This window comes from Astatotilapia calliptera, chromosome 3 (genome assembly GCF_964374335.1).
Source record: "Astatotilapia calliptera chromosome 3, fAstCal68.1, whole genome shotgun sequence".
Taxonomy (NCBI): Eukaryota; Metazoa; Chordata; class Actinopteri; order Cichliformes; family Cichlidae; genus Astatotilapia; species Astatotilapia calliptera.
Genome location: NC_137424.1, coordinates 52,661,389 through 52,687,095, shown reverse-complemented (window position 1 = coordinate 52,687,095; position 25,707 = coordinate 52,661,389). Strand labels below are relative to the sequence as shown.

The 25,707-nt window shown below is 39.5% G+C and overlaps 1 protein-coding gene across 4 annotated transcripts in view; it reads right to left on the bottom strand.

Moving 5' to 3' along the window:
• col4a6 (collagen, type IV, alpha 6) overlaps window positions 1-24,712 on the bottom strand; it is a 143,315-nt gene extending 118,603 nt beyond the window's left edge. For all 4 annotated transcript variants that reach the window (XM_080298513.1, XM_026162553.2, XM_080298515.1 and 1 more), the window contains exons 1-3: window positions 24,586-24,712; window positions 24,319-24,442; window positions 24,117-24,162 (exon numbers count right to left, since the gene is read on the bottom strand). In XM_080298513.1, coding sequence (XP_080154639.1) covers window positions 24,117-24,162; window positions 24,319-24,329 — 57 coding nt within the window. In that variant the 5' untranslated portion in view covers window positions 24,330-24,442; window positions 24,586-24,712. The remainder of the gene's footprint in view (window positions 1-24,116; window positions 24,163-24,318; window positions 24,443-24,585) is intronic.
• Between the last annotated feature and the right edge of the window lie 995 nt (window positions 24,713-25,707).

The following is a 25,707-nucleotide window of genomic DNA, read 5'->3' as shown; positions in this document are numbered from 1 at the left end:
GTCAACAACCTAGCTGCAGCGTTTTGCACAACCCTCCCTTAAGCAACACTGATTCAGTTCTGCTTCAAAGTGCGTTAATTTGTCTTCTCTCAAAGGAAAATCAGAGGCCAGAGTCAAACAAAGCATAGCAGACGAACTCCTAGAACACACTACACATTCCTTAAGGACACTGAGCTACCTGAGCACTCAGCTTCTGCTCGCGCAGACATGCTAAACCAGGAATGAAGTGCGTGTGAGCTGCAATACTTTTGGTGGTCTTTAATAAACATGTGCATTCTCACACTGCAGCAGAGTTTAGTGAAATGCTAAAATTTTAAAGCAGTTTCTGAAAGGCAGGAAGTGACAGTGTGTATCTTTACAGACTTACAGCGCCAGCTTAATGGTTTGTATGTAAACAGATAGTTGTAATGGAAATATCAGGGGCAGAATGTACGGTATGAGGATGGTAAACATATGGCAGTCATGAGTAAAGAGTACAACTAGAAAACAAGAGGGAACAGAAGAGCCAAAAGACGCACATGTCAGTGTAACAGGTACAAACACATGGTGTGGAGCTTCTGCTAAAAATACTTTCTGTTTCCTGGTGAAACAGAAAAAGTTACATCACACATTGGGCTTTACAGCCACAGTTTTAGTTATAGAGCCTCATTTTTGAAGACAGAAGTGACCATGTTTAGACAGCGGGATGCTACGTTTTTTGCTAACAGTAGCAAGTTTGGTTAGCAAGCTGCGTATTCAAACTGTGTGGATGCATTCTAAAGACAAAGATACCTGCTTTAGTGTTAAAAATACAAATAAAATACTAGATTTTCATTCATTAAAAAACGCAGCACAGAGCTGTAAGGCTGGCAGGAAATCTAGCTTACAGGTACCAGCTACTTGCGGCAACATATGCTAGTCAGCAACAGCCCCCTTAGGAAAGCAAACTTAAGCACAACTGAAATAGGTGAGTTATAAAAACGTTCACACTTTGTATAGTTGTTTTTAAATTAGGGATTTTAACATGGGAGTTTATGTGTGCCAACAGTAGCCAGCTTCTTTCCATTGTAAGTGTGAATAAAATTTTTTAATGCGATTAGTCACTAATGCAAAATACAGTATGTTTAAGATATAAACAGTGAGTGCTGCTCTAATACTGTAAAATCTTAGTACTCCTAAACTCCTCGAAACCTTTCTTTTTCCTTTATATCTTTTTCATTTTTTTGTGCATGTGTATATGCACACATTGCACATACTATAAATATTGGATCACCTCCCTGCATTGAAGGGCACCCAACCGTGGCTATAGTACCTCAGGTGTTTGGAAATGCTCTTTATCTATAATTTAATTGGAAGACCACTGTGTATACAACTGTATCCAACTTCCTGCAAACCCACTTGTTTAAACAATCTCCTGAAAAGTACATTATTACATAGATTCAGCACCAGGAGCTGGGTGGAGTGATGTGCTTCAAAAACAAGAAATCATCACTTTCTTTAAGAACGTTCTTGAAACAAGTGACACTGCAGCGAACATTAAAAAAGATGGGTGAATGATGGACACTGTTTGCTTTGTGAAATGAAAGCCATTCTTTAAAAGCAGTGCAGGGACTTAGCTGAGCTTTACACACCTGGCTGGCATCACAGGTTCGCACACTACAGAAGTCCTGCCTGAACAAGCTGCCTGCTGTCAGCCTCTCTACTTCATTTTTACACAAGTAAGACACCACTCTTCTAATGAATACAAGGGGATTGAGGGAGAGTCAAAAACAACAAAGGCAATAGAAAGCGTAATTTTGGATCAAACCACGCTAAAATGATATAATCATTGATATAAGAAATGATGTAAGAAAGTTAGCCATACTTAAATAAAAAAGTATAGGCTGATGATCAAGGTGGATGTATGAGAAGCTGTTTGATCCTGCTGAGTATAGAAAATGAAGACAAAAACTTTTTTACAGGTTTGGTTACAGACTACATGATATCAAAGCAATTATGGCCCAATTGAGAAACCTAGCTACAGTTTGGGCATGAAAACCCAGTCTGTAGCCGTGTTGTGCAAATCTTTTGCCATAATGGACGAAAACTGATGACTCATCTGTGAAAACCCCCCACTCACCTGCGTACAGTCACAGAGTGCATAGGCTGTACACCTACTGGTTAGCTAATTCCTGCTGTGAGGCTTCGAATGAAGCACTTTCACTGTTGCCATCTTGCTGTTTGGAGACATGAGATGTGACAAGCAAGGCATGGATCCAACTAGGAAGTCAAGGGGCATTGGAAACCTGCTGGTTAGTAACTTAGCAATCACACATGCCCTACATTGCAGAGACATAATTTAAAGATTACCTCATAGCATCACCAAGAAAGTGTTTATTTGGTCAAAGATAAAAGAAACAGATCCAGAAAAACAGAATGTTTTCCTATAAAAAAAATCTTTACAATTGGAAGTGTTTTGTGCTCGCCATTAAAAAAAAGGGTCACAAATATGAATGATTTGGAAGGCAGCACACAGTCTGATATGTCTGTAAGTCACAAAAAGACAAGACTTTGCGATATTGTGAAGCCTGAGCCAACATAAATGTGTTTCTGGAATACAGTCTGTGCTGATCAGACCGAAATCATGATCATGATGCAGTCACTAAGGCATCAACCTGTTTGGCTTAACGGCCAATTAAGCAATCCCTGAGGAATTCCCAAAAAGAAAAACATCCTTCCCTCCTCCTCCCCCTTTCTATCTCTCTGCAGTTTTTTATTTTCTTTTTGCCTCCCTCGCCCTTACCCAGCGACATACAGAGGAACCTGCCAACTAACACAACAGTCAGGGATAATAAAGGACACTCATTGCAAACCACCAACACCCCTCCACTCCCCTCTCTTCTTCTGCTTGACCTCTGACCTTATCTGTGGAGTGGCTGAGACGAGTGGAGGGAATGGAATTCTCGGTGTCCGTTTGACATCAGCTCAATAAAGGGAGGAATAGTCCGGGCAGGTAAATGTACAACTACGGCTCTGTGCATCTCGCATACCAATCTGCTCCGCCGAAGGATAAACTCTGGTCAAAGTTAATGCTTCCAACACCGCTGAATTCAAACTACCGTGTATCAAATTGCTTTGCGTGTTTAACATGTTATTCATCAAAGAAAGAATCAACACTAGAGGGGGCATTTTCCCTATCTATAAACAAACATAAACCCAGTTTTGGATTAATATCTAACATGGATTAACATGTACCAGTAAGAGGTTCCATATAAGGGACAGACAGTTCAGCATCAAAACCAAAAACATAACATGACAACTCTCTTAACCACCTTTTTAATAGGGGTGGGGGGAAAAATCAATACTGTGTAGTATCGTGATATTTTGTTTGCTAATAATGTATCAATACAGGGACAGCACAAATCGATATTTTGTTACAAAAAAAGTTTTTGTGGACTGGAACTCTGACTTCAGAGCATGTTGATCAGCTCCTTTTTCTGAACAAGAATCCTGACATTCCTTCACTGTCCAAATGTGTTTAACTTGTTTTTTGGCAGCAATAAACATGACAGTTTACTTTTTTAAATTTAAGACATGTTTTATTTTAATTAAGTTTAAAACTTTTTTATTTAATGTAAAATTATATTTTGTTTTAATTTACTGTCAAATTCTTCAGTTGCTGAAGGGGCTGCATAGTTGCATAATTGTACCAGATGGTTGCATTCAGTTAAGTTGGACTAGACTGCAATACAAACCGTTCAGTTTGTCAACAATAAAACTGACTGAAATGAGAGAGACTGAGTGTGAGACTTTGATATTAGATAAAATGAATATTGATAAAGTTTACCTTTATGTACAGAATCTGAAAATCGCAAAATATTTTTAAAAATGGCAATAATATCGTATCGTGCGTTAAGTATCGTGATAATTTCGTATCGTGGGATATATGGTGATTCCCACCTCTACTTTTTAATGCCTTGTACCACAGCTTATGTGCTTCAAAGAAAACCAAACTCTTTCCTGTGCAAAGATTTGTCCATTTTTACGGTTTGGCTCTCCAAAATTAACTTTCCAACAGCAAAGTTAAAAAAAAACAAAAAAAAAAAACACGGGTTGCCCTGTTACCATTAACCAATGTCCTTCTATAACAGGGGTAATCAATTAATTATCCCAAGGGACCACATGAGAAACTGGGACTGCTGTTTAGTCTAGTCGAATTGGCTTATAAAGGGAAAAGACTAATATTAAGCACAACTTAGTTCAGCTTATTGGAGAAATCCTCCACAACGGTGTCAATTTCAGCTCTGACCTGGTCTTACATATATATTTGAGCCCAGTTTTAAACTAAACTAAACTGTGTAAACTTTTTCATATAGTTACAAATAAGAGAATCTTGTGATCCAAACAGTATTTTAAGTCCTTGAATGATAGCAGATTCAACATAAACAGGGAAACCAAATGCCCATACTAATGGTTAAACACTGAGAGTGCACAGCTAAAGTTATTGCTGACGCATAAACAATGACCTACATGGTAAGAAAAAGAGTGGTGGGAAGGCTTGTTAAGGTAAGGGGAGACGTAGCATTGGTTTACTTTGAGTTAGAAAGTAACTCAAGTAAGTATTTTTTTGCCTTTTATTTTCCTTCATCTCTTGAAGTTGTACCAGCTGACTTCACCTTTTTACATACCTCCTGTGTTTTTGAGAATCCATCTTTGTCACATAAAATCTTAGCTTTTGGGCAAAGTCTAAGATGGATGTAACCTGGAATGGATTCCAGTTAACACATAAAGATCAGACAAAGTTCATCTTAAACAGCAACTTGGTGGCTCATCAGAATAAGGCTGATTTAAAAGGTATTTTCAGACCAATACCATCAAAAGACCAACAGTTTCACCCCCAAAGCCATTTCTTCTTAGATTGTGAGTCAGTTGCCCAGAAAGATGATTCGACTTTGAGAGCCTTGACTGACCTCATCAATTCCAAAGACTCATTACTCTTATGATTGACTGACATTATCTCCATATCACCAGCTGAGGTCTACATCAGTCCATCAGTATTTCTCAAAATTGTAGGAGAGGTCAGGCTTAAACAGACCCTCTTAGTAGTGACATGTCTTGGCCTCATTTTTCCCTCTGTTTTGAGGTCATCCAACTTTTCTTCAGTCATTTGAGGCATTTATTATCTTGCATTATCTTTACTTTTATTTTTGGTGTAATTTTTCTCAGGCCATGGCTTGAGCAAAAGCGGCTGGGCAAGAATTATCCCATTCCAAAGTTAAAGTTCAACCATAGTTTAAAAATAATGAGGGGGGACCTGTTTTGTCTTTTCTCTTCTACTCTCTCATGTAGATACCATCACAATGGTGGATGCTCAAGTGGACCTTCATAGTCACCAACTGAACTGGGTAGCATTACAGTTAGGATACATTATAGCTACATGCTAAATAACCATAGTTTATGGTGAAACTTCCAACTGCTGGACTGATAAATCCAAAAGTCCTTCTCCTCCTGGATTCAGCTAGAAAATCTCTAGTTTGTCTCTCACCTGTCCGGACAGCAGGTGAATCTGTGGTCACATCCTGCTGCACCGAGCTGACTAACCTGCAAATCCATCAGTCATCTCTCCTCTTATCAGCTACAACCCAGAGAAAACACACTTCCAAGTCAGTAAACAGATTAAACTTTAAGGTCACTGAAGGTCACCAAAAGAGGCTGTTTACCTTTATCACATAGCGTGATGATGATCCCACTTGTGCTCTTGACTCTCCTCTCCTGCTAGCTAATTCCTCAATGTAACATTATGACTTCTGCCCTTTTAACAGTGACCCTTGTGCAGTATTACCACACAGTGTGCCTGCTGGCACTCAGTCACCTCTTACCTCCAGCAGCCCCCATGACCCCTCACAGCTTTTCGGAGTGATCCAAGAATTAGGTTTCTCCAATGGACTGATTTATAGGTATTGTAGTCTTTTGGAAAGAATTAACCTGTGTATTTGTGACCACCTTCTCACAGGAAAAAAATACACAAAGCCTAATGAAACACTGGACTATCCCAGACGCAACATGATGAATGAAAGAATCTTTGATCATGGCCAAATCAACCAAAAAACTAACTAACCAAAGCCAAACACATGGAGATAAACCATGCCAAACAAAACTAGACTTTTAGTATTTCAAATATCTAATCAAGATGAAGTAGCAGAAGCTTGTTTGCATCAGGCTCATCACAGGAGAGGAAGTAGCGTGGAAACAACAGTCTGCTCAGAGTTATAGATGATGAAGCAGACTACATGGAAAAGGATAGAAATAAAGATGAACAAACTTTGGGCTGTCCCAGGCAAAAGACGACCAACTTGATGGAATCGTGGTGATATCTTTGGTCATGAAACCAAAATGGTGGTTCCATTCTGCTATCACCTACATCTACATCAACAACACCTCACATCGGGAAAAAACATAAACAGACTAGATGGAAGTTCAACAAGCAAAATATAAAGTTGATTTAAGTGGCAGCAGAAACCTTTTTGTGCTGTGCAGAGAATAATGCAAAATGAAAGCTCTAACTGTGGACTGTGGCTTAAGCTTTAACTGTTGTCACACGACAGTCTGCATATATTATTTTACTTAAACTGTCAAACACAGCTGGAATGTGACTTAAAGGTTTTGTGACTCATGTGTGATTTTACAAGTGTTTTTTCTGTTTGAAGGAGATCCTCGTGAGACAAAACAACTTTCAGACTAAACAAATAGAGAGACCTCTGGCACACGACAGCTTTAAAAGATGGATGAGTTCCCACTAACTATGACTACATATATGGGGTTAAATTTTAAATGATAGCTATGAGTCACTGTTCTTCTAGAAGAAACTCCATAAGCCAAGCAGGCTCAAAGTGAACGTGTCATCCTCTCTTTTTAAGTACATTTTTGGCACGATACACCAAAGTTGCTTTGAAGATGAGAGCTGACTGAGTTTTAAGCATGTTGTATTAACATCCTTAACACATTTTATAATATACTTGTTTTATGATATCACTAATATATTGTTGGAGCTATTCTATCTGTACACATCAGGTCTCTGCATGATCAAATTTGATTGAAAATTATAATAAAACCAAAAATTCTCACCGGTTAAAACTAAATTAAGATTTAATTGATGAGTTTCTTTTGTTTTGCTTGCTTTTGAGTTGCTTTTGGAGGCTGAACAAATAGTGGTGGACTATAGGTTTGGCAGCTAGGATACCACATTTCATGTCCTGTAATGGCTCAGTCACACTAGAATAAAAATAAGACGGCAAACTTCTTGCAACTAGGTAAAACTGGTGGTTGCCCACTGACTGCATTCAATTTTTTTGCTGCTGAAAACCGAAACCCAATAGCTGTGGTGACCAACAAAAATATTTGGTATTTTTGACAAAGTTTGCCATATCATTATAAACACATTGCATCTCATTGCCAACTTGAGTCCATTCAGTCACAAACTGATAGAAGACTGACTCCGCCTTATTGCCATCTTGACGCACCAAAGTTGCTTTGAAGATGGTAACTGCGAGTGGTGACAGACCTGGTTACTATCCTGTCACAATAATTTTGGTTTTGAAGCAGTATCCAATAAATCTTTTACCTTGTCTGACTATAGTGTTAGGGAGTTTCATTCACTGGATGATTCCGTTTAAAAACTACTTGGCTAGATTTAGGCAATAATAGTAGCAGTAGTATTTCAACTGAGAGTTGTAAGGATATGTATATGTTCTAGTATAAAACAGGTGATTGTGGCAAAAATATTGTGCTTATTCTAACCTTCTGCTCTCCAAAAGTTACAGGATTACTTTTATTGTTCCATCATTCAGACCTTGGTTGGTCGCTCTTATTCAGGTTAAACTGTCCAAAGTATGGGAAAAAAAAGAAAAAAATATAGGAGAGAGAATGTGAGATGAGGGGAGAAGAGAAGAAGAAGTTGAAGTAGAAGAAAGACAAGGTGCAGACAGGTGTGTGACCTCTTCGAGGGGCTGTAGGGCAGCAGGAGTGGGAGGTATAGGCTGAAACGGAGGGGTGAGGGGTGGTAGTAGCTATGGCGATGACATGGAATGCGCATGTTGCCCATGGCAATGGTTCATTAGCTATTAGGTCTCACAGACTGACGAGTCCCAAGCCCAGACCTGTCCCCGCTGTGTGTCACAATGGACTAAAAGTTATCTGGTGAGATGCACTGATGAACGAAAACATGTGAGACTCTCTTACACCAACCTGTTGGTAGTCATTCAGTTACATTTTATCACCCTCGATTATTTAAGGAAAGTATGTGCTTGTCATAATTTCAAAAAGACAAGAGCTGCAATAATTAATCGATGCACTGCTTGGTCTATAAAACGTTTAATAACCCTCGTTGAAAAAGCAACAGTGGGAAGGAAAAACTCCCTTTTAACAGGAAGAAACACTGTGGAAGAGAGCCAGTGATTCAAGCAACATTACTAAATGATCTAAATGAATATATTGTTGAGATTTTTTTTTTAAAGCGTCAGTTCATTCTTAACCAAGCTGAGCAAGGACACGTTCACAAGGTCAGTGTGTACACGAGGAGCTTTTTTAGCTTAGGCAGAGGTTGTTTTGAAGTACACAGCTAATAAGCTTATACTGTGTACAAAATATTTCAAATACCTCGTCATTCCACTTGCACAGGCTGGAAGGTTACTCTATGTACATTATTGGTGCCACTGTTTGAAAGAGCTCCTGTCGTGAATAAGACAAATATGAAGACAAAGACGTGAACAGAAACAGGAATCTGCAAACCTTCAGTTCACCTCAAGTATACAAAAGGACTGAAATTTACACTCGATAAGGTTTTTTCGAGCCCGGGCTGTAAAATCTGGGTCCTTACAGGCTTTCCCCCCCCATGCTAACCTCACTCCTCACACTCATGCTGCTACAGGCCTGTAAAATTATCAGAAGACTTATGTCAGTCAAATTTTGTATCACTTCATCTTCTGCCCTACGGAAACAAAGAAAGGCACCATTTCTTTTAAGTGTGTTTGCACCTGCAGGTTCGGGTATGGCTTATCGAACTGGTGTGTCGACCTCAATATCACTTCAAGACCTTTATGTTCAAACGGCAGGCTGCAAGTCATAAACCTTTAAGCGATGTCAAACAGCTAATTCGGCTGGAAAGATTTAAAACAGGCTCTGCTTGGAGAGTCGATGAGATCATGGAAGGCAGAAAGTGTATTAACTAATAGATGAAGCATGTATGGTGTGCTACTGAGTGGAAGTGATGTTATCTTCCTTCCCTGCTATAATCTTTGATCATGGTAGTAATGCAAATATATAGGGAGTAGATAAAGCTTTGTGAACTGTCCAAATCAATATCAATCATATGTTCATGGAAATATGCTGAAGCAAATTATTACATGTTGTTGCTGTTTGAAGTGTACATATACACAGCATGCTGTGCAGCACGTTACTGTTGGCTCACAGAATATAACCACAGAGGATGTTCGCGCAGGTGGTTTTATCAGATATATTTACAGTGTTAAAGTTGAGTAAATGGACTGGTACTTGGACGACAGCGAGTTAGTCCCATTTGAGGCCCAAACATTTGTAACTTATTAACCAAAGTGACCTGATGGCTGTTTTACACCAGATTTTTTGCTGACTTTGCTATATTTTGGACAAAAACAGAGCATGAGTCAGAAACTGTTGTTGCTTTAATAGAGTCAATCATGACAAGTCAAATTAATTCACTGTCTGATGAAGTCATGGTCGACAGATTTTTAGCCATTTGTTTCATATTTGTAGACCAACGTGCAACACCTTTATAACAGAAACAGAACTTGTACGAGTTAATAGTGTCTTTGTGTCCCCTCTGTCACATGCGCCCACTCACTTTCTCACTCACCGCTCAGAAATAATGAACTCCTCGCTCACGCCCTTTCACTGGGCACACACACGGACACGCAGATGAAGCTAGGCCAGTGAGTGAGTTGCTATTTTAGGAACAAGCCGGCTAAATAAATATGAGTGGCAACTGCGCTGTGTTGACAAACACACCCCAGCTTTAGGAAGCTTACGACCACCTCAGCACCACAGACGAGGGATATTTTAAAATGTTCAAATGTAAATTGAGATCATAAATGATCACAGTTATCAGCTGTTGTCTCCCCCCGACCCCTTACCTCCCCTCATTAGTGACTGTTTGGGGCCATAGCGGGTAACAGGGAACTGAGCCAGAGGACTAGCGGAGGCCCATCACCCCATAATAAGTGCAGTTAAAGCTAATAGTTTAAAACTCAGGGTTGAAGCCAAAGCCAACAGTGCCAGTCAGCGCCCACTTGTGTGAAAGTCCTGAAAATCTTCATTAAATGGATAAACTGATGTTTTTAGGTAAGAAAGACACACGAGGAGCAGCTTTGCAAAACTAGGTTTGGTTTAAGGCTATTTATTACTGCAATAAAATGTATTTTATTAGTCATGTTGTCACAATAGTACACTATAATTTTTGTTTATGTTGTCAGTAGAAATTCTTTGAACTAGAAACAGAAACTAGGTCCTTTGTTGCATGCGACTTTCAGCTTTACACCTGCCAAAAGCTGTCTTACACTTCCTCACAGTCATGCAGTCAGGTATGAGTAAGCACATGAGAAACTGGGTCGGGGTTTGCAAGTGTAGACGGAGTCCTTGCCGACAGTAGGTCAGGTTTTGGGGCGCGTGCCAGAGAACGCAGTGACCCAGTCCCTGAAAATATCCTCTCCAAGGACTTCAACCGCAGCAGAGACTGGCTTGTAAACAACTCTAGAAGATACACTCATGAAAAACCTGAACCATGATGAGGTCTCTGAATTTTCATGCGTTGCTAGAAAACGTTAAAGGCTGACAGTAGATGAAGACTGATAAACTGAAAGAATTTACAAGACAAGTTACTTGATATAGCTCATATTTCAAGAAAACCACACTTAGCTGCAAAAAAGTAAAGAGGGGTTGCTGCACAGATGATGAACAGTGCTGATTGGGTTCAACTGCCGGGCATGGATGGTAACTTCATTTTCATCTACAAAGCACAGTAAATTACACCTGAGTCATGTGGTATTTCCCCCTCTGGATAGGCCTAAGAGACAAATTGGGAAGTCTTTCTAATTTATGGTGGCTCACAAAACCCCGCCGGTTGACAAAGGTTACTGAGTGAGCCCATCCTTCACTTCTTTTCACCACCACGCTAGGACCTTAAACCCCACAGAGTGCCGATTGATGTGACATTTAATAGAAAAAAACACATAAAAATTAATTACAGATGCAGTTAAGTAAGAATTACAATACATTTCACTGTTTGATTGCCGCAAAGCAGTGGCTGACAGATTTAAGCTGTGATTTTAAGGTGTGCTTAGTGTAACTGTCATAATGTTGATGCTCCATGTAGTCATTTCCTGTTTTATTTTGAAATTTCTGCATCTTACTCTTAAGTTCATTGGATTTCAAGCCTCTGTTCTGTTTCCCATGTTTGAGTTAAGCATGTGACCTGGGTAATAAACTGTTAATCTATCCTATAATTAAACCACTTACTTTCGTTTTCCTGGCCTACATCAAACAAAAATGGGAGTAATGTTTGTTATGTAGCAAGTTCAAAGAGAAAAGCACAGATAGCGTTTTAGCAGAGTTACAAATGTAGGGAACTGTGAGAGCAAATCATGTCTAGGGAAAGAGAGCAATGCATGATCTCTAAAAGTGAGTTCACTAGTCAATTTATTCTGCAGGCAACATGACAGAGCAGGAACTGTGGTCAGACATGAAGTCAGCTCCATAAAACAAGTATTATATCTGCAAGTTACTGCCTTCATTGAAGTGTCTGACTGGCATACAGCAATAAGCTGTGGCACTTCCCTGCCTGCAGGCAGTGTTTTCCTCAAAGCAAAGCAGTGGCATCATTAACTTTGGAAGCTGCCTCCAGTGAAGTCATAACAAAAGAGGGAACCAAGAGAAAGGGAGACAGGGAAGCGTAACGGGTGAAATTAAAAAAAAAGGAAGAAGAAAGACAAAGGTCGGGGCAGTCCACCAAAGTTGTGACATTCATAGGAAGTAGAGGAAAAGAAGAAAGGCGGGAGCAGAAGCGGGTGGGGCTGAGGTGGTTACCTGGATGCCTGGATTACCTGGCTGGCACAAAGGAGGGAGTGAAGGATGAGTGTGAGACAAAGAGGTGGAAAAACAAGAGCGGAAGTATTTGTAATTACAGGGACAGCCTGAGTCTGAGGCGGTAATAGCACACAATGCGTGACACATCTGACGTGCGAATGATAGTGTTCCTGTCATAGTGGGGCTGTCGCCAGGTTTACCTCGCCGCAGTTACAGTAACCAAGGAGTATACAAGGGATAGGAAGGGAAAAATTCTGGAATTGATTCTGGAAGGAAAAAACGTTGTTTTCATTCATGAACTTCATGCATCTTCACAATAAATTAACAAAAATATGAAGAATTTATGAGATATGACACTAAAGTTTAGAATAAAAATAGAGTATTTTATAGGGAAAAACTTCCTGGTCATAGTGTAAATGTGTCTTTTATTTACCATAATGTTTGTGTTCCTATAATAAAGAATTTATTTCAGCTTCACAAACGCACATTTGTTGCTTTAAAGGGTTGCTTTCTCCATCTGTGATAAAAACGCTTCAAAAGCTGCAAAACAACAAGAAAACAATGACTGAAAATGCTGTCTGCATTTATAATTCCTCCTTTTAGCGATTTGATAAACTTCATTTGAGCTGGCAAATTAACTTAAAGCAAAGAAAGACAAACAGGACTGCTTCAGTTGAGCTTTCCCTCTTTAAACCAGCAGTTAACACCAACCTGCTAAAGGTAAAGTTAAACAGGATATTAGAGCTGTGCACACATTTGTTTTGGTTCAGTTTACATTAGCTGCCAGCCAGATACATCACCCTAAACAAAACCAGCAACCTGCACCATTACTACTCACAACAGCAGCATTACTGTGGACTCCAGTGGGTAAATAATGAGTCGATTAAAGAACATTAGCAGTAATGACAAAGCCTCTCTTCACACACACACACACACACACACACACACACACACACACACACACACACACACACACACACACACACACACACACACACACACACACACACACACCTTGTCTCCACAGGGGCATTTTCCAGACCACCACCACAGTATACTGACAAACAAAAGAAGATGTGTTTCTCCTGCACAGGCATGCATCAGTATGCCAAAGTAAAGGTGTCGTGGGGGGAAAAACTGAGCATCAAGGTAAAGGAAACTGAAAGTCTACAGAGGATGGGAGGTTAAATTGCTATAGTTTCTGCTTTACAGTTTTTTACAGACGCTAGGACACATGTCTCAATACTTAGGTCACGTTTGCAAAACTCCTCACACAGTGAGCACAACAGAAGTCTATGTGGGCTAAACTGAGGACCAGTTATCATTGTTTTGGCACAAAATGCATTCAATGACTACATCTCTCAAATTTCATGAATTATCTTCTCACTCAGACACAACAACTGCCAAAAATCTTTGTACGGACAGGACATTTTGCATGTGCTTACATACTGTTTTCAAAACTGTTAAACTTATGGCCAAAACAATAACACAATGCAAAACTTAAAAAGACAGCAAAATCCAACAGCAATATTTTATTGAAACATATTTTAAATCTAAAAATGCAGTTTAACCAGCCACAGCTGATTCTCATTGTAGATGAACATCTACACAGGTGTTGCTCCTTCAATTTTTCAACTCCTTCAATTCTGGCAGCCAGAAGATTCTTTCCTAGGTGTGTTGCCCTAGATGACATAAGATGTGATGTGGATGAGAACCTGTGGCCAAATGGAGGAGACCGAGTAGATTAGCATTACTATTGTATGTGTATCAGTGGATGGTGTGTATACAAATTCTTGTATTTTGGGATTACTTAGTGCAAAAAAATAAAAATACATAAACAAATATTAACAAATTCTGCATGATGTCTGATTCATTCCAGTAACATATATTGAAATTATAAACAGAGATGTGTCCTTGTTTTACACAAGGAAACACTGTGTAATGCTACATGTTGTTAGTGTTTTTTAGGTCATTGTTTTGTGGGTGACAAAGTGTGTTTGTCGGCTGTCAACCTTTGCTAGTGTTCTGGAAGAATGAGTTTATTTGAGACCTGAATAAAGTGTTTTGGTAGTTGTAGTGCATTTTGAATGTGAAATGAACTGCTTTGCCAAGCTGACGGTCAGTTAGGAGGGTTGTGTGAAGTGTTTTGCAGAAGTGACCTAAGTATTGGGAAATGTGTCCTAGCGTCTGTAAAAAACTGTAAAATCAATAAAAAGGAAGCCACAAAACAAAAAAGTGGAAAGTATCGGCCACAGTTTTAGCTATGTCTATGATACAAATGCGGTATAGTCCACAATAAAGAGGTGAAATGTCAGCCAGTACAACATGCAAGGTTTAAGGGTTTCCTTCACTAATATGATGATTTTATATAGAAAGTTGCTTATAGTTTGGCCTATAAGCAACTCATAGATCATTATGAGATCATTATGTCTTAATGTTGGTCATTCTTTTTAACAACAGGGGTGAACATTTGGTCACGATTTGATCATAATTTAAAAAATAAACTACTATTGTGATGCATTTTAGTTCACTCTTAGCTCTTTAAATATTACAGCTGTCAACAGAGTAGCATTCTTTAAATAGCCTGACAGCAGTTGTAGATTAGAAAAAGAAATGCTAGACTAAGTTTTTTTTAATTGGAATTTAAGCTTCTTACGGCTAAAATGCTAACAATGTTGCCTCTATTTACACATCCTGAATTCTTGGAGTATTATTAGCATTTATTTGCAATAGATATATCAAGTATTTACTCCTCTTTTAGCTCGGAGACTCCTCCGACTCCTTAAAGAAATGCGTGGTTCATTTACCTGCTAAATCATTCATTTTACCTGTTAGCTGTTATCTTTTTATGCTAAATGAAGAGGTTTTGCCAAGCTAATCTTAAAGCTAATGCTAGCTTGAAGAGGGATGACAAGACTGGTGTGAGGAAACTACAAGATTAAGACAGTAAAAGGCTCAGATATACAAAGCGAGGTGATGAAGCTCTTAGTTTTCCTCCATCACTTTATCCATCCATCCATCGTTTTTTGGTTGTTTTTTTGTTTGCTACTATTCAGCGTCGGGGTTCCAAGAATAGAGGTCCAGTTCTCCCTCTTCCCAGCCACCTCCTTCAGCTCATTCATCAGGATACTGAGGTTTTCCCAAGCCCAACGTAAGAGACATTCTGCCTCAGGGTTTCCTCTCGGTAGGACCCAAACTACCTCAACTGGCTCTTTTCCATGTGGACAAGTAGTAGCTCTACTCTGAGACTTTCCCAAATGGCCAGGTTCTTTACCCTGTGCTCCTGTTTGAAGCAACCGTTCAAATTAAGCTAATTTAAGACACTTCTATCTGCAGCCTCGTTCTTTTGGTCACCAGAGCTAGTGGCCGTAGACATGGACAGGAACATAGACTGGCAGGTAAATTGAAAGCTCCACTTTCATGCTCAGCTCTCTTTTCAGCATATTGGTATAGCATTCGGATTGGTGCGTCACTGTCGTAGTCGCACCAATCCGTTTGCCAATCTACCCATAATCATGAACGAGACCTCAGATACTTATACTCCTCCACTTGGGACATCAACTTGTCTGGCATCAACTGGAGAGGGCACTCAGCCAATTTCTGCCAGAGAACCACAATTTATTAAAAATAATGAAATACCACAAACTAACATAGGTGGGGGAATATGTAGTTTCAGGATAAAAGAAGATACCATCAAACAAGCTAAGACATCATCACACACCCCACACCCCTTTCCTTCCCCACTCCTTTCTTTTCTTTATATCACTATATGCTCTAGCTGTATCTGCAGTGAATTTGCTCATCTTCCTTTCATGAAAGGCAAAAAACCAAAGGACAAAGTGCAATAAACAAATCTGGAGAGAGTGGGCGGAGGAATGTTAAGCTGTCGCTGCAGCCACAAACCCCCGCTGCCTTTGTTGTGCTCAGACGAACTCTGACCTCTGAGTTTACCGCGGCCAATCGTGGGACAACCTGACAGCATGCGCTTGATCAAAAGAAAATGAGGCAGACCTGATATGTGAAAGTAGCTGTGCCAAGAATTGGCAAATGGAGGGGAATGTTGCCATAACTGCCATAACATGAGTTCAACCGTGACGCTAAAACCAACAGTTGACAGACAAAAACACAGTCGTTCCAGTTTGCGCCAGTAGTGAACGGGTTCAATATTGGCAAATCCCAGCTGCAGGTCTGATAACGATCTTCACACCTTCTGTAACACATAAAAGACAAACTTTCAATCATCCTGAACACGATCCGCACCCAATAAAAGATGTTTCATGGCTTCTAACCATAGCTTTTAAACTGTTTTAAGAAAACATAATATTCACAATGTTCACTTTCACAGCAATGAAATCAAACATGGATCAATGCAAAAACATGACAATCAGGGCTTTTAGCTGGATTGCATAACAGAAACAGTGTTACAAAATCTCTGTTAAATAAGGATTCAAAGAAGAAAAAGACCTGGTGTCTGACAGTGTTGACATTATTTCCAGCAAAAAAAAAACTTCTTCCAACTCAAGTTTCTATTAATTTTCAATTAATCCATCCAACTGAACCATTTATTTTTCTGCATAGATGCAAGTGGATCTATGCTGGGTCCCTCACTGTAGACTTCCAAGTAAAATAAAGTATCTTATTGTACCTTTAGGGAAACAACAGCTTGTCAGCGGGCCTGTACACTCAAGGGTAATGTTACTGCACCCTTGAGAGGTATTACTTCTTTGTAGTCCAGTGTGGTTTGTACCTTCATTCTTGAACTCTCAATGACATGACTATACGCTTATGTATAAGTACATTTTACTCATTATACTATGTCATTACGTTTGGATTATACTTTTTGCCTCAGCAAGTCCGCTTTGATTCAAAGTCCATCATCAGACGGTTAGTGCAGATGTCTTCACGCTTGCCTGTTATTGGTAATTACTTGGTCTTTTGCACCTACAGAAACCAGAGCAATGATAGGTTCAGATCCTGAAGTTTGAACAGTGCTAACGTCTCCAGCATATTTGCCCATAACCACCACTACTGAAGCCGAAACAGAACGTATTAAAACCTTAAAATCTACAAGTTAAATCAAGAGATTTGGCTGTATATAGACTGTCTCGTGATAATTTACCATTCCATAATATTTTCTGTACAGGAGTAACACAAACATAGTTCCCCAAAGATGAAACATGCTTCTTGTTTCATTATGTGCCATTATTAGGAATCAACATAACCAGTTCCTGGCAGAAACTTTCCAGTTCAGTGTTTCTGAATTATAACATAATAAGGCGAAGGCGATGAGAGAAGCAAATGAAGAAGATCAATCAAACCTGAAAATATAAATTATACAGCTTTTCATCTGATTGATTTGATCAGGCCAATATAACTGAAGGTAATCTGAAGGTAAACCAACTTAGACGTAGAGAATGCAATGGACAGTTTCTCAGCATATACATTACCACTGTGCTCTGCTACCACTCAGTGCAATTATTTTATGTGAAGTTTCATTCAGACCTTCTCTGTCTGGTTTTTGACTCTTGGCTCTCCCATCACATGAGATTAGAAATGTGTGTACATGGTACCTGTAACATCATGAGAAGCCAGCATTTCCTTTTACATAATTAGATGAGGGTATTTCCCGGTAACAAAAAAAAAAAGGCTCAGGGTGTCTTTCATCCCACCTGCAGTGGACCTAAGCGGATGTGAATGATTTTATGGGGAAACATGCACCAGTGCTTGCAAGCACCACACAGGTAGTAGAGTCTTATCAGTGGGTGTGGGAGAGGAATGGTCTAGGCTTTTCTACAACATATTAAAGCTGCTATGTTTGGTTTAGTGTTCCTAAGGTACTTAGTTACCTATTTTAAGTAAACCTGAGGGGGGGGGGGGGGGGGGATTCCAGCTTTGAAGTCATAAGCAGAAACCAGAAAAATGGCACGAGTGAGTAAAAACTGATTTAACAAAAAAAGGAATGGCAGGCCGTCATGAAGAAGATGAGAGAGTTAAAATAGCAGAGACAGAAGAGGCGTCTGCCTGAGAGAACTGAGAGAGCGCAGCACGACCCGGTCACATCAAACGTCATGCTCCAGATTGACCAGGTGGCTCTTTATCACATTTCAAAACAACAACAGAACTTTTTCATAAACTTGACTAATCTCATCCTGTCCCAAGCCTTCTTCCCATGAGGAAACTACACTATGGTCTCGATCGTTCCCACTGCCACTTGTGGCACGTATAAACTAAAACCCATATGCAACCCCTGAAGTATTTCAACCTGAGGAAAAGTCCTAAATCATTTTAATTAGATCGAACAGCTTTCATTTCACTACATTTTCCCAGTATGGCTGTATGCCACCATCTTTGTTTTCTGTCTTAAATGCAGCAACGTTTTTAACAGGTTCCCCTTAATTATGATTTGTCGACATAAGGCTGATTTAAGAATTTACTGTATGAGGAAAATCTGTCATAATCTGCACCCTGTCCTCTTTCTTACATAATTCACATAGGTTATACAACAGGTCCTTGAAAAGTGAGAATTATACAGTATGACCTCACCGTGACATTGAACTCGACAGAAAAATTCTTGCTTAAGCCCTGAAGGCACATTTTTAAAACCTTCTAACTGAATAAATTATCAGGGAAGAAAGTGTGGACGTTTCTGTAACATATAGCCATATCTCCTGTTAACCCAAACAGATGACTCATTAATCAATTAATTGCTTGATCCTAAAGTATAAGAAAATGGTGAAAAATTGCCATTTACATTTCTCTGAGCAAAATGTTGTATCTCCTTTATTTGAGCAAGAGCCAAAAACTCAGAAGAATCGTCATACTTTTAATTTGAAATTGACTAAATTTATCCGCCAATTATCATAATAACTGTTTTGATAAACTGAACAACCTAAATGCATCTAAATAATGATTAAACAGGAGAGCACTACTTTAGTAATCAATCACACTTTAGCTCTTTTTTAAAGAAAGAATGAAAAAAGGCAAAGGTTGTGGGGAACTACTATTCACACCACAAATCAACTGGTAATGGATTGCTTGACTTATGGAAACAGAGAGGGCAAAAAGTGATAGGAAAACTGGGTGTGGAGGGGGGTAATGATTGGGTGAAGAAAGGCGAGGAGGAGGGCAGGAGGGAAAGAAAAAAGGAGGTGGGGGGGAGGACTGTTGTGTTGTGTAGGGTCTAGAACCCACAAATCAAGCAGTGATTGGTCCCTTCACTCAGCGTCTCTGGAATGTTCCACTCTAGCACCTGCAGGGAGCGGGAAACAAGTCCTGCCAAGCACTGCAGGAATTCAAGGGGGGAGGGAGGGTAGAGGAGGTGGCTATTTTCTGCATCAGCTGGTAATCAGATTAAAATTAATTATGAAATATGGAAAGTAAATATCTGATAAAATAGGGCAAACTATCTGATTAGACTAAATAATACGGCGACACTGAGTACTCGTAGATGTAAGAGTGAGTGGTCAAGTGGCAGGCAAAGATTCTTTGGGTTTATTTGACAGAAGTCAGTGCATTTTCCTGTTATTCCAGATCATTTCATGAGCACAAACCTTATACTTCTGCAACTGCAACCAGAACTCACAAAAGTTATTAACAAATCCTAATTTATCGACATTATAAATTGGAACCTATGGAACTGGATTCGACCAAATGACAAAAACGTTGTTTAATTTTTCGTGTGTGGGTGTCGGGGTTGGGTTTTTGTTTGAGAATGATGAGCTTTTTTCGGAGAAAAAAAATCTGAATTCTGAGTTTGAATCGGAATATGATTTAAGTTAAAAATTTAGAAACAAAAGTCGTAATTCTGAGAGAAAACACTGTAATTTTCAAGTTTTCGTCCAGAATTCTGAAATTTAAATAAAAATTCTGGAGGACAGTAAGAACAATGAGGAGTCAGACTTCTGACTTTTCTCAAAATTCAGAAAAAAAACTTCACGACCCAAAAATGCTTTTACTCAGAATTCTTCAGTAAGTAAAACGTTTTCTTTCAAGCATGACTCAGATCACCAAAGTCAAAAATGTTCTTTATGCCAGAATAAATACATAAAATTGTAAATTTAACAACACCTAAGAGTTTCATCATCTCATCTGTCAGCAGGCTGAGACTCAGTGGTCCATACAAATGTGCTCAGCTGGGTCAAAACAAATCTAAAGAGTTGATTTCTCGATGATTTCCAAATCACTTGCTCTAGTTTTTCTGGACTCCCTGCTTTCAGTCCCATCATAACGCCTCCCCTCTCCTCACCATTCTTCCTCACTCCTGTGGGATGTTTCCCTTGTGCCAACAGTAGCATCAGTTCTTACAAACCAGAAACCATGCAGAAGCTCCAACAGAAGGTCCTTCTCTCTCTATGTGTTCACTAAGTGGTAAAATAATTTATAAATACACCAACCAGTCTACTTAAACTACATAAGCTAGCAAACCAAAACCAATGTTACAACTCAAGCCGCTACCAGACGTACTTCTTTTGACTGACAGCATAACGGACAGGTGTAGACACCGTGACCAATCACCCATTGGTTAGTGAAGTGTCCTTTTGAAGCCTCGAGCTGAGTGTGCCTCAAAAACATGTCAGAATGTGTGACAACAGCTAAAATCCCCCTTAAGTTTAACTTTAGGTGGCTAAAGCATAATTATGGTTAACATCGGCCGTGCCTGAAATAATTCACTCATGACTTCATTTGCAAAATATTTAAAATTTCAGACAGGATTCCTTTTCTTGGCACTGTTGGTTTTATCATTGCAGACACACAGTGATAAGTCAGATAAGTAAATGAATGCCGACATGAACTTTTGTCATAAATACTATACCAAGTTAACGACACCTTTAAGTGCACTATAGGTTAAAGCAACACTTGCTAAAAGTTTGGACAGCACTTCAAAATGGCCAACTCACTATATGGTGAGTAGGATCACACAGAAGCTGTAGCCTTGTTTGTATTCTACCTTGATGCGAATCTTGTGTTGCATCAAATCCTTTGCACTTGTTATTTTTCCTTTCAGAATATCTACTGCTACTATATTATACAACTACAACATGCTAACTTATACTAGTACTACATATGCCCAGATAAGATTCCAAATGACTAAGAGTTGGGCTTCTGCAAGTAATGCATTCACCCTAAACTTGGGCTATCTTCTCGCTCTGTGCCATTGAGAGATAAACAAGTGTTTGCTTTTATCTGATGACGCTGACATCACCTGACAAACACCTTCCTGCACTCAGTGGTGCAGAGACAGGAATGAACTTCATATTTTAATTCATCCCAAAACAAACTTTAGCACGCACTACCACAGCGGTAGACTTAGCTACCATGGTTATGAAAGGCAAGACCACCCAATGAAGTCATCTGTCACTCACTCAGTCACCAACTCACACACACACACATACACAACACAAAACAACAGGGAGGCGGGAAGTGGGTGGAGGAGTCAATTCAAAGTCAGTGCAGCTCCATCAGCTGATTCCTGTTGGGATACAGGAGGCTTTCTGCCGCTGAATCACTTTAATGTCAGTCGGTCTTTGCTGAAGCACAACCTGAGCGGCATTTCCTGCGACTCCCTCAGCTGGGAGAGCTCAAGATCAAACTGCATGTAATTACTGCGTTATAGCACTTTTTTCCTTTTTTACTTCGTCCTTCTACTAAAGACAGTGAGCAAACCTTTAGAGGCCAGCCTGATCCTCTCCAGCATGACAAAGTCAAACACATTTTAAATGCTCCTGCCCAGCGATATCTACACAATGATCTGATATTTTGTCAGTTGTGGAGACTATGTGCTGTATTTTCAATGGCTTCCCCAGAGAAAAGACCAATTTTGACCTCTGACATCATCAAACAACGCCGCTGCTCTTTCTTATTCTAATTTTTATTGTAATGGTTTCGGCGCTTCATTCACAGCTTAATCAGCTTCTTTACAGATGACTGGTGTGAACCTGAGTAAACTATCATTTCCACTTCTGTTCATTTGATTGTTTGCTTTTCCACCAATGTCAAGAAGATGGAATTAAGGAATGCAAGACCCCAACTTCTCTTACTGTATGTCCTACTCCTGTAGGACATACAGCCCTGTATCCAGCTTTAGACCAACAAATTTCTAAGGATTTCCAACTGGTTTTTAACAGGTTTATGCAGCTGTTAGATAAGAAAATTATCTCACCTTATGAAGGATACCACTTCTTCCCACATTTCCTCCATTTATAAGAAGTTCTAAATGTTTAATATCTAGTTGTTTAAGCAATATGATGCAACTGGAAGGTTATTATGGTTTTTATCTGTGTTGATATCACTTCATGTGTTACAAAAATGCAAAACACATCTGTAAAACTGCTGATAAATCATAGAGATACACTGATTGTTAAATGTTTACATATCTTGATATTTAAAGCAGCATTGTGTTGTTTTATTTTGCTGTTAATCCTGTTTGGTACAGTATGTGTTCCTTTCTGTAGCAAGAGGACAACAACGAAACAGCTATTTTGACGTCTATAAGCTCTTCACCTGTCTTTGAACTTTTAGCCCCCACAACATTTCCACCACACACCAGATAAACATCACTGTAAACGAACGCAGTAGAGATGCAGTCCTAAATACTGCACAATACTGAACACAAAAATAATTATACTAGAAGTATTTTTAAGACGTTTGTAACTTTAGGTATTTTACAGGAGATACAAATCAAATTTTAAATAGTGCATAACTTAGTAGAGTAACAAAAAAACCTTTACATCGTACGTTGTAGGTATGCTGTAGTTTTAGGGGTGCGGGCCATACCATGTAGTGGATTAACCTTGGGTTTCTTTTTACACTTTTATTATGCATTAAATAGGTGTGCACCATGGATGTTTGACAGGGCGTGGAACGATGTGTTATAAGATCACTTGGGCCCAAAGCCTGCAGTTTTTGCTGTTTAATTTTTCTTGTAAGCAGAAAAGACAGAGAGCTGTCCTCATCACATTTTTATATTTAATATAAGAGGACAACTGAATAGTAAAGCATGATGCACAGAAATGTAATGCATAAGTAAATGTAAAAAGGCAAGGTTAAAAGATTAGAAAATACCCCCCCCCCCCCCCCCCCCACACACACACACACACACTGCAGTTTCAGATAAAATGCACTTCAGCTATTTATTTGTACTATTTGTATTTATATGTTATATTTCTATTGTATACATTAACCGGCATCTGTTGGTGGACAGCAAAGAAAGAATTTCATTGCACAAAGAAAAGCCTTTTCTCTTGTGACACGTGACAATAAACACTTTGAATCTTTGAATCTTGAATATAATTTTCCATTCTCCTCTAGAGGAATTGCACCCTATTTTGCGAACCTTATTATAAAGTGCAACTGAAATGATTAATAAACAGAAACAAAGTGGGCCTGAAGTACCAAAGCCCTCCACTATTTTCAATCCCCTCTGCAGAACCTCATCAAGTGAGCAGAAAGGTGTGGCTTGGAAAGGCACGCAGGGCTGATATCCTCCTAATTCTTAATATTCATCAGCGGGGCGGGCTTTGAATTGCAAATAACTGCGAGCGGGCCCACTCAAATATGAACTGGGTTTTTTTTTTCGATGCAAAAATGTGGACTCCAGCTCAAAGCTTAAAAAAGGGACCCACATACCGTGCAGTGTCTGGCACAAACGGTGCAACAAGCTCGTCTGCAAATGTCATTTACTTTAAATGACAATAACAAATAGCACTGAAAGACTGACTCTATTTAATAAATACAGTTTTTTAGAGAAAATATAATAGAAATGTATAAAAGTATCACCATATGCCTCAGGCAGAGGCCATGCACAGCATGGATGACCTGCGTGTCGGCGATGTATGACAGTAACTTTGTAACACTGTAAGTCAAGCAGCTATCACACTTGTTTTTAACGAGACACCAAGCTCCCCATTTTGGTCACAGCTCAGCTGCTCTTTCACGAAACACAGCTCCATCTAAATCGGGTGTTTAAGAGTTTCATCTGCGCTAAATAAACCAAGCGGGGATCCTCTCCACCTAAGGAAGTGTCACAGTAAACGAAAGGGACTTACTCCGAGTGCAGACCTCGCCGCGAAGGTCAGCGCGATCACACAAATCCTGCAAAACAAAAATAAGTATTTTAGTTATTTCCCTCCGAACTTATTAGTCGACAGGTACAGCAGCGGCAGAGGCAGCCTGCAAAGCCGAAAATTAACTTTGCAGAAATACGTTTACAGAGCCGTTTTAAAAAGAAATCAAAAAATAAACCCTTACAGGACTTTCATATTGATCCGACTGGCGGAAGGCGGGGACCACAGGTAGAGCTCGATCCCCTTATCTTCACCAAAAAGGCACCGCTTCAAACGCGCTCATCGACGGCTCCAAAAACCCCTGTCATCTACCGGAGACAGAGAGAGAGAAGCAGTCCTACTGACCCCGATTTTAACACATAAAGCTCCAAGCATTAACAGCCAGCCAGCGTTGAAATCACACGTTTTGTTGGCGATTTCTTTCATAAAAATCAGAGCTTGTCCAACTCACCCAAGTTTCAGCGGTGCAGTCGCTGCTGCGCACTTCGTACTGGTGCGCTTCAACTCAGCAGCCTCAGCGAAGAGGAGGGGCCAGCACATGCCTCCATGCCTCTGACTGCCACCGAGGTACCCCCACATACCAAGTACGGTTCGGACCAGCAAAGGAGGCACAGCGGTGTAAAGCAAGTCTGCAGTCCAGGTTTTAATCAGTGAAAAAGCAACAACATTGTCTCTGAAAGAAGTTCTTTCAGAGACTACAAAGACTTTTATTCCACATAAAAACAAAACCCCACCGTTGTTAGCGCTCAGGTGGTTACTGAAGTTTAAAATGACCTTAGGACACTTTATGCAAAATTAGTCCCCAAAGAATCAACATGATGGATCTTAAAATTCATAACTGTGTTTTCATACCATTCACCCAAACACCCTCCTTATGATACATTTAAAAACTTTAACCGCAGATCAGTGTTAGGGATCACGTGTACTTTGCCCTGATCTCTGCTAATGCATAAAACTTCTTGAATTAAGCAGAGTACTCTTTAAGCTTTGCAACACCGTGTTCTCCCTAGAGGGGCTATAAAATCCTTTATTACAGTGCATTATCTTAAATTTTTGTGTCTTGTGTTTCTGGCATAGACTTTTCTGCAGCTTGTTTAGCACCACAGGATCCTAACTAGGTCCTCTTCAGTTTTGGACTTGCTATATAGTTTTTATTCATATGTTTATTTTCTACTGTCCCAATTTCAATCCTAACCATAAACCCAGTAGAGCTTTCAAAGTTTTTAGAAAGTTACACAACGTATTTCATGTTTTAAGATGAGAAAATGTTAAGTCCAACTTGTGATTAGATGACTTTTAAATCATACAAAAATGCAAGAATCACTTCAACTGTGATGCTTTAAAAATTCACAATAAAATCCTCCCAAAAAGTGCACCTTTAAATTATTCCACTGCAGGTCTTGATTCTGGTTTCTTTCACTCCAGTGATTGTAACATAGATAGTGTAATATTGCAAAGGTTGGATGCTGAGATGATTGCTTACTGTGATTATGTGTGCTTATCAGTCCCAGTGTGGGCACATACAGTTTGATCACACAGTAACTTCAGCAGCATGTGTTCATATAAGTTCATG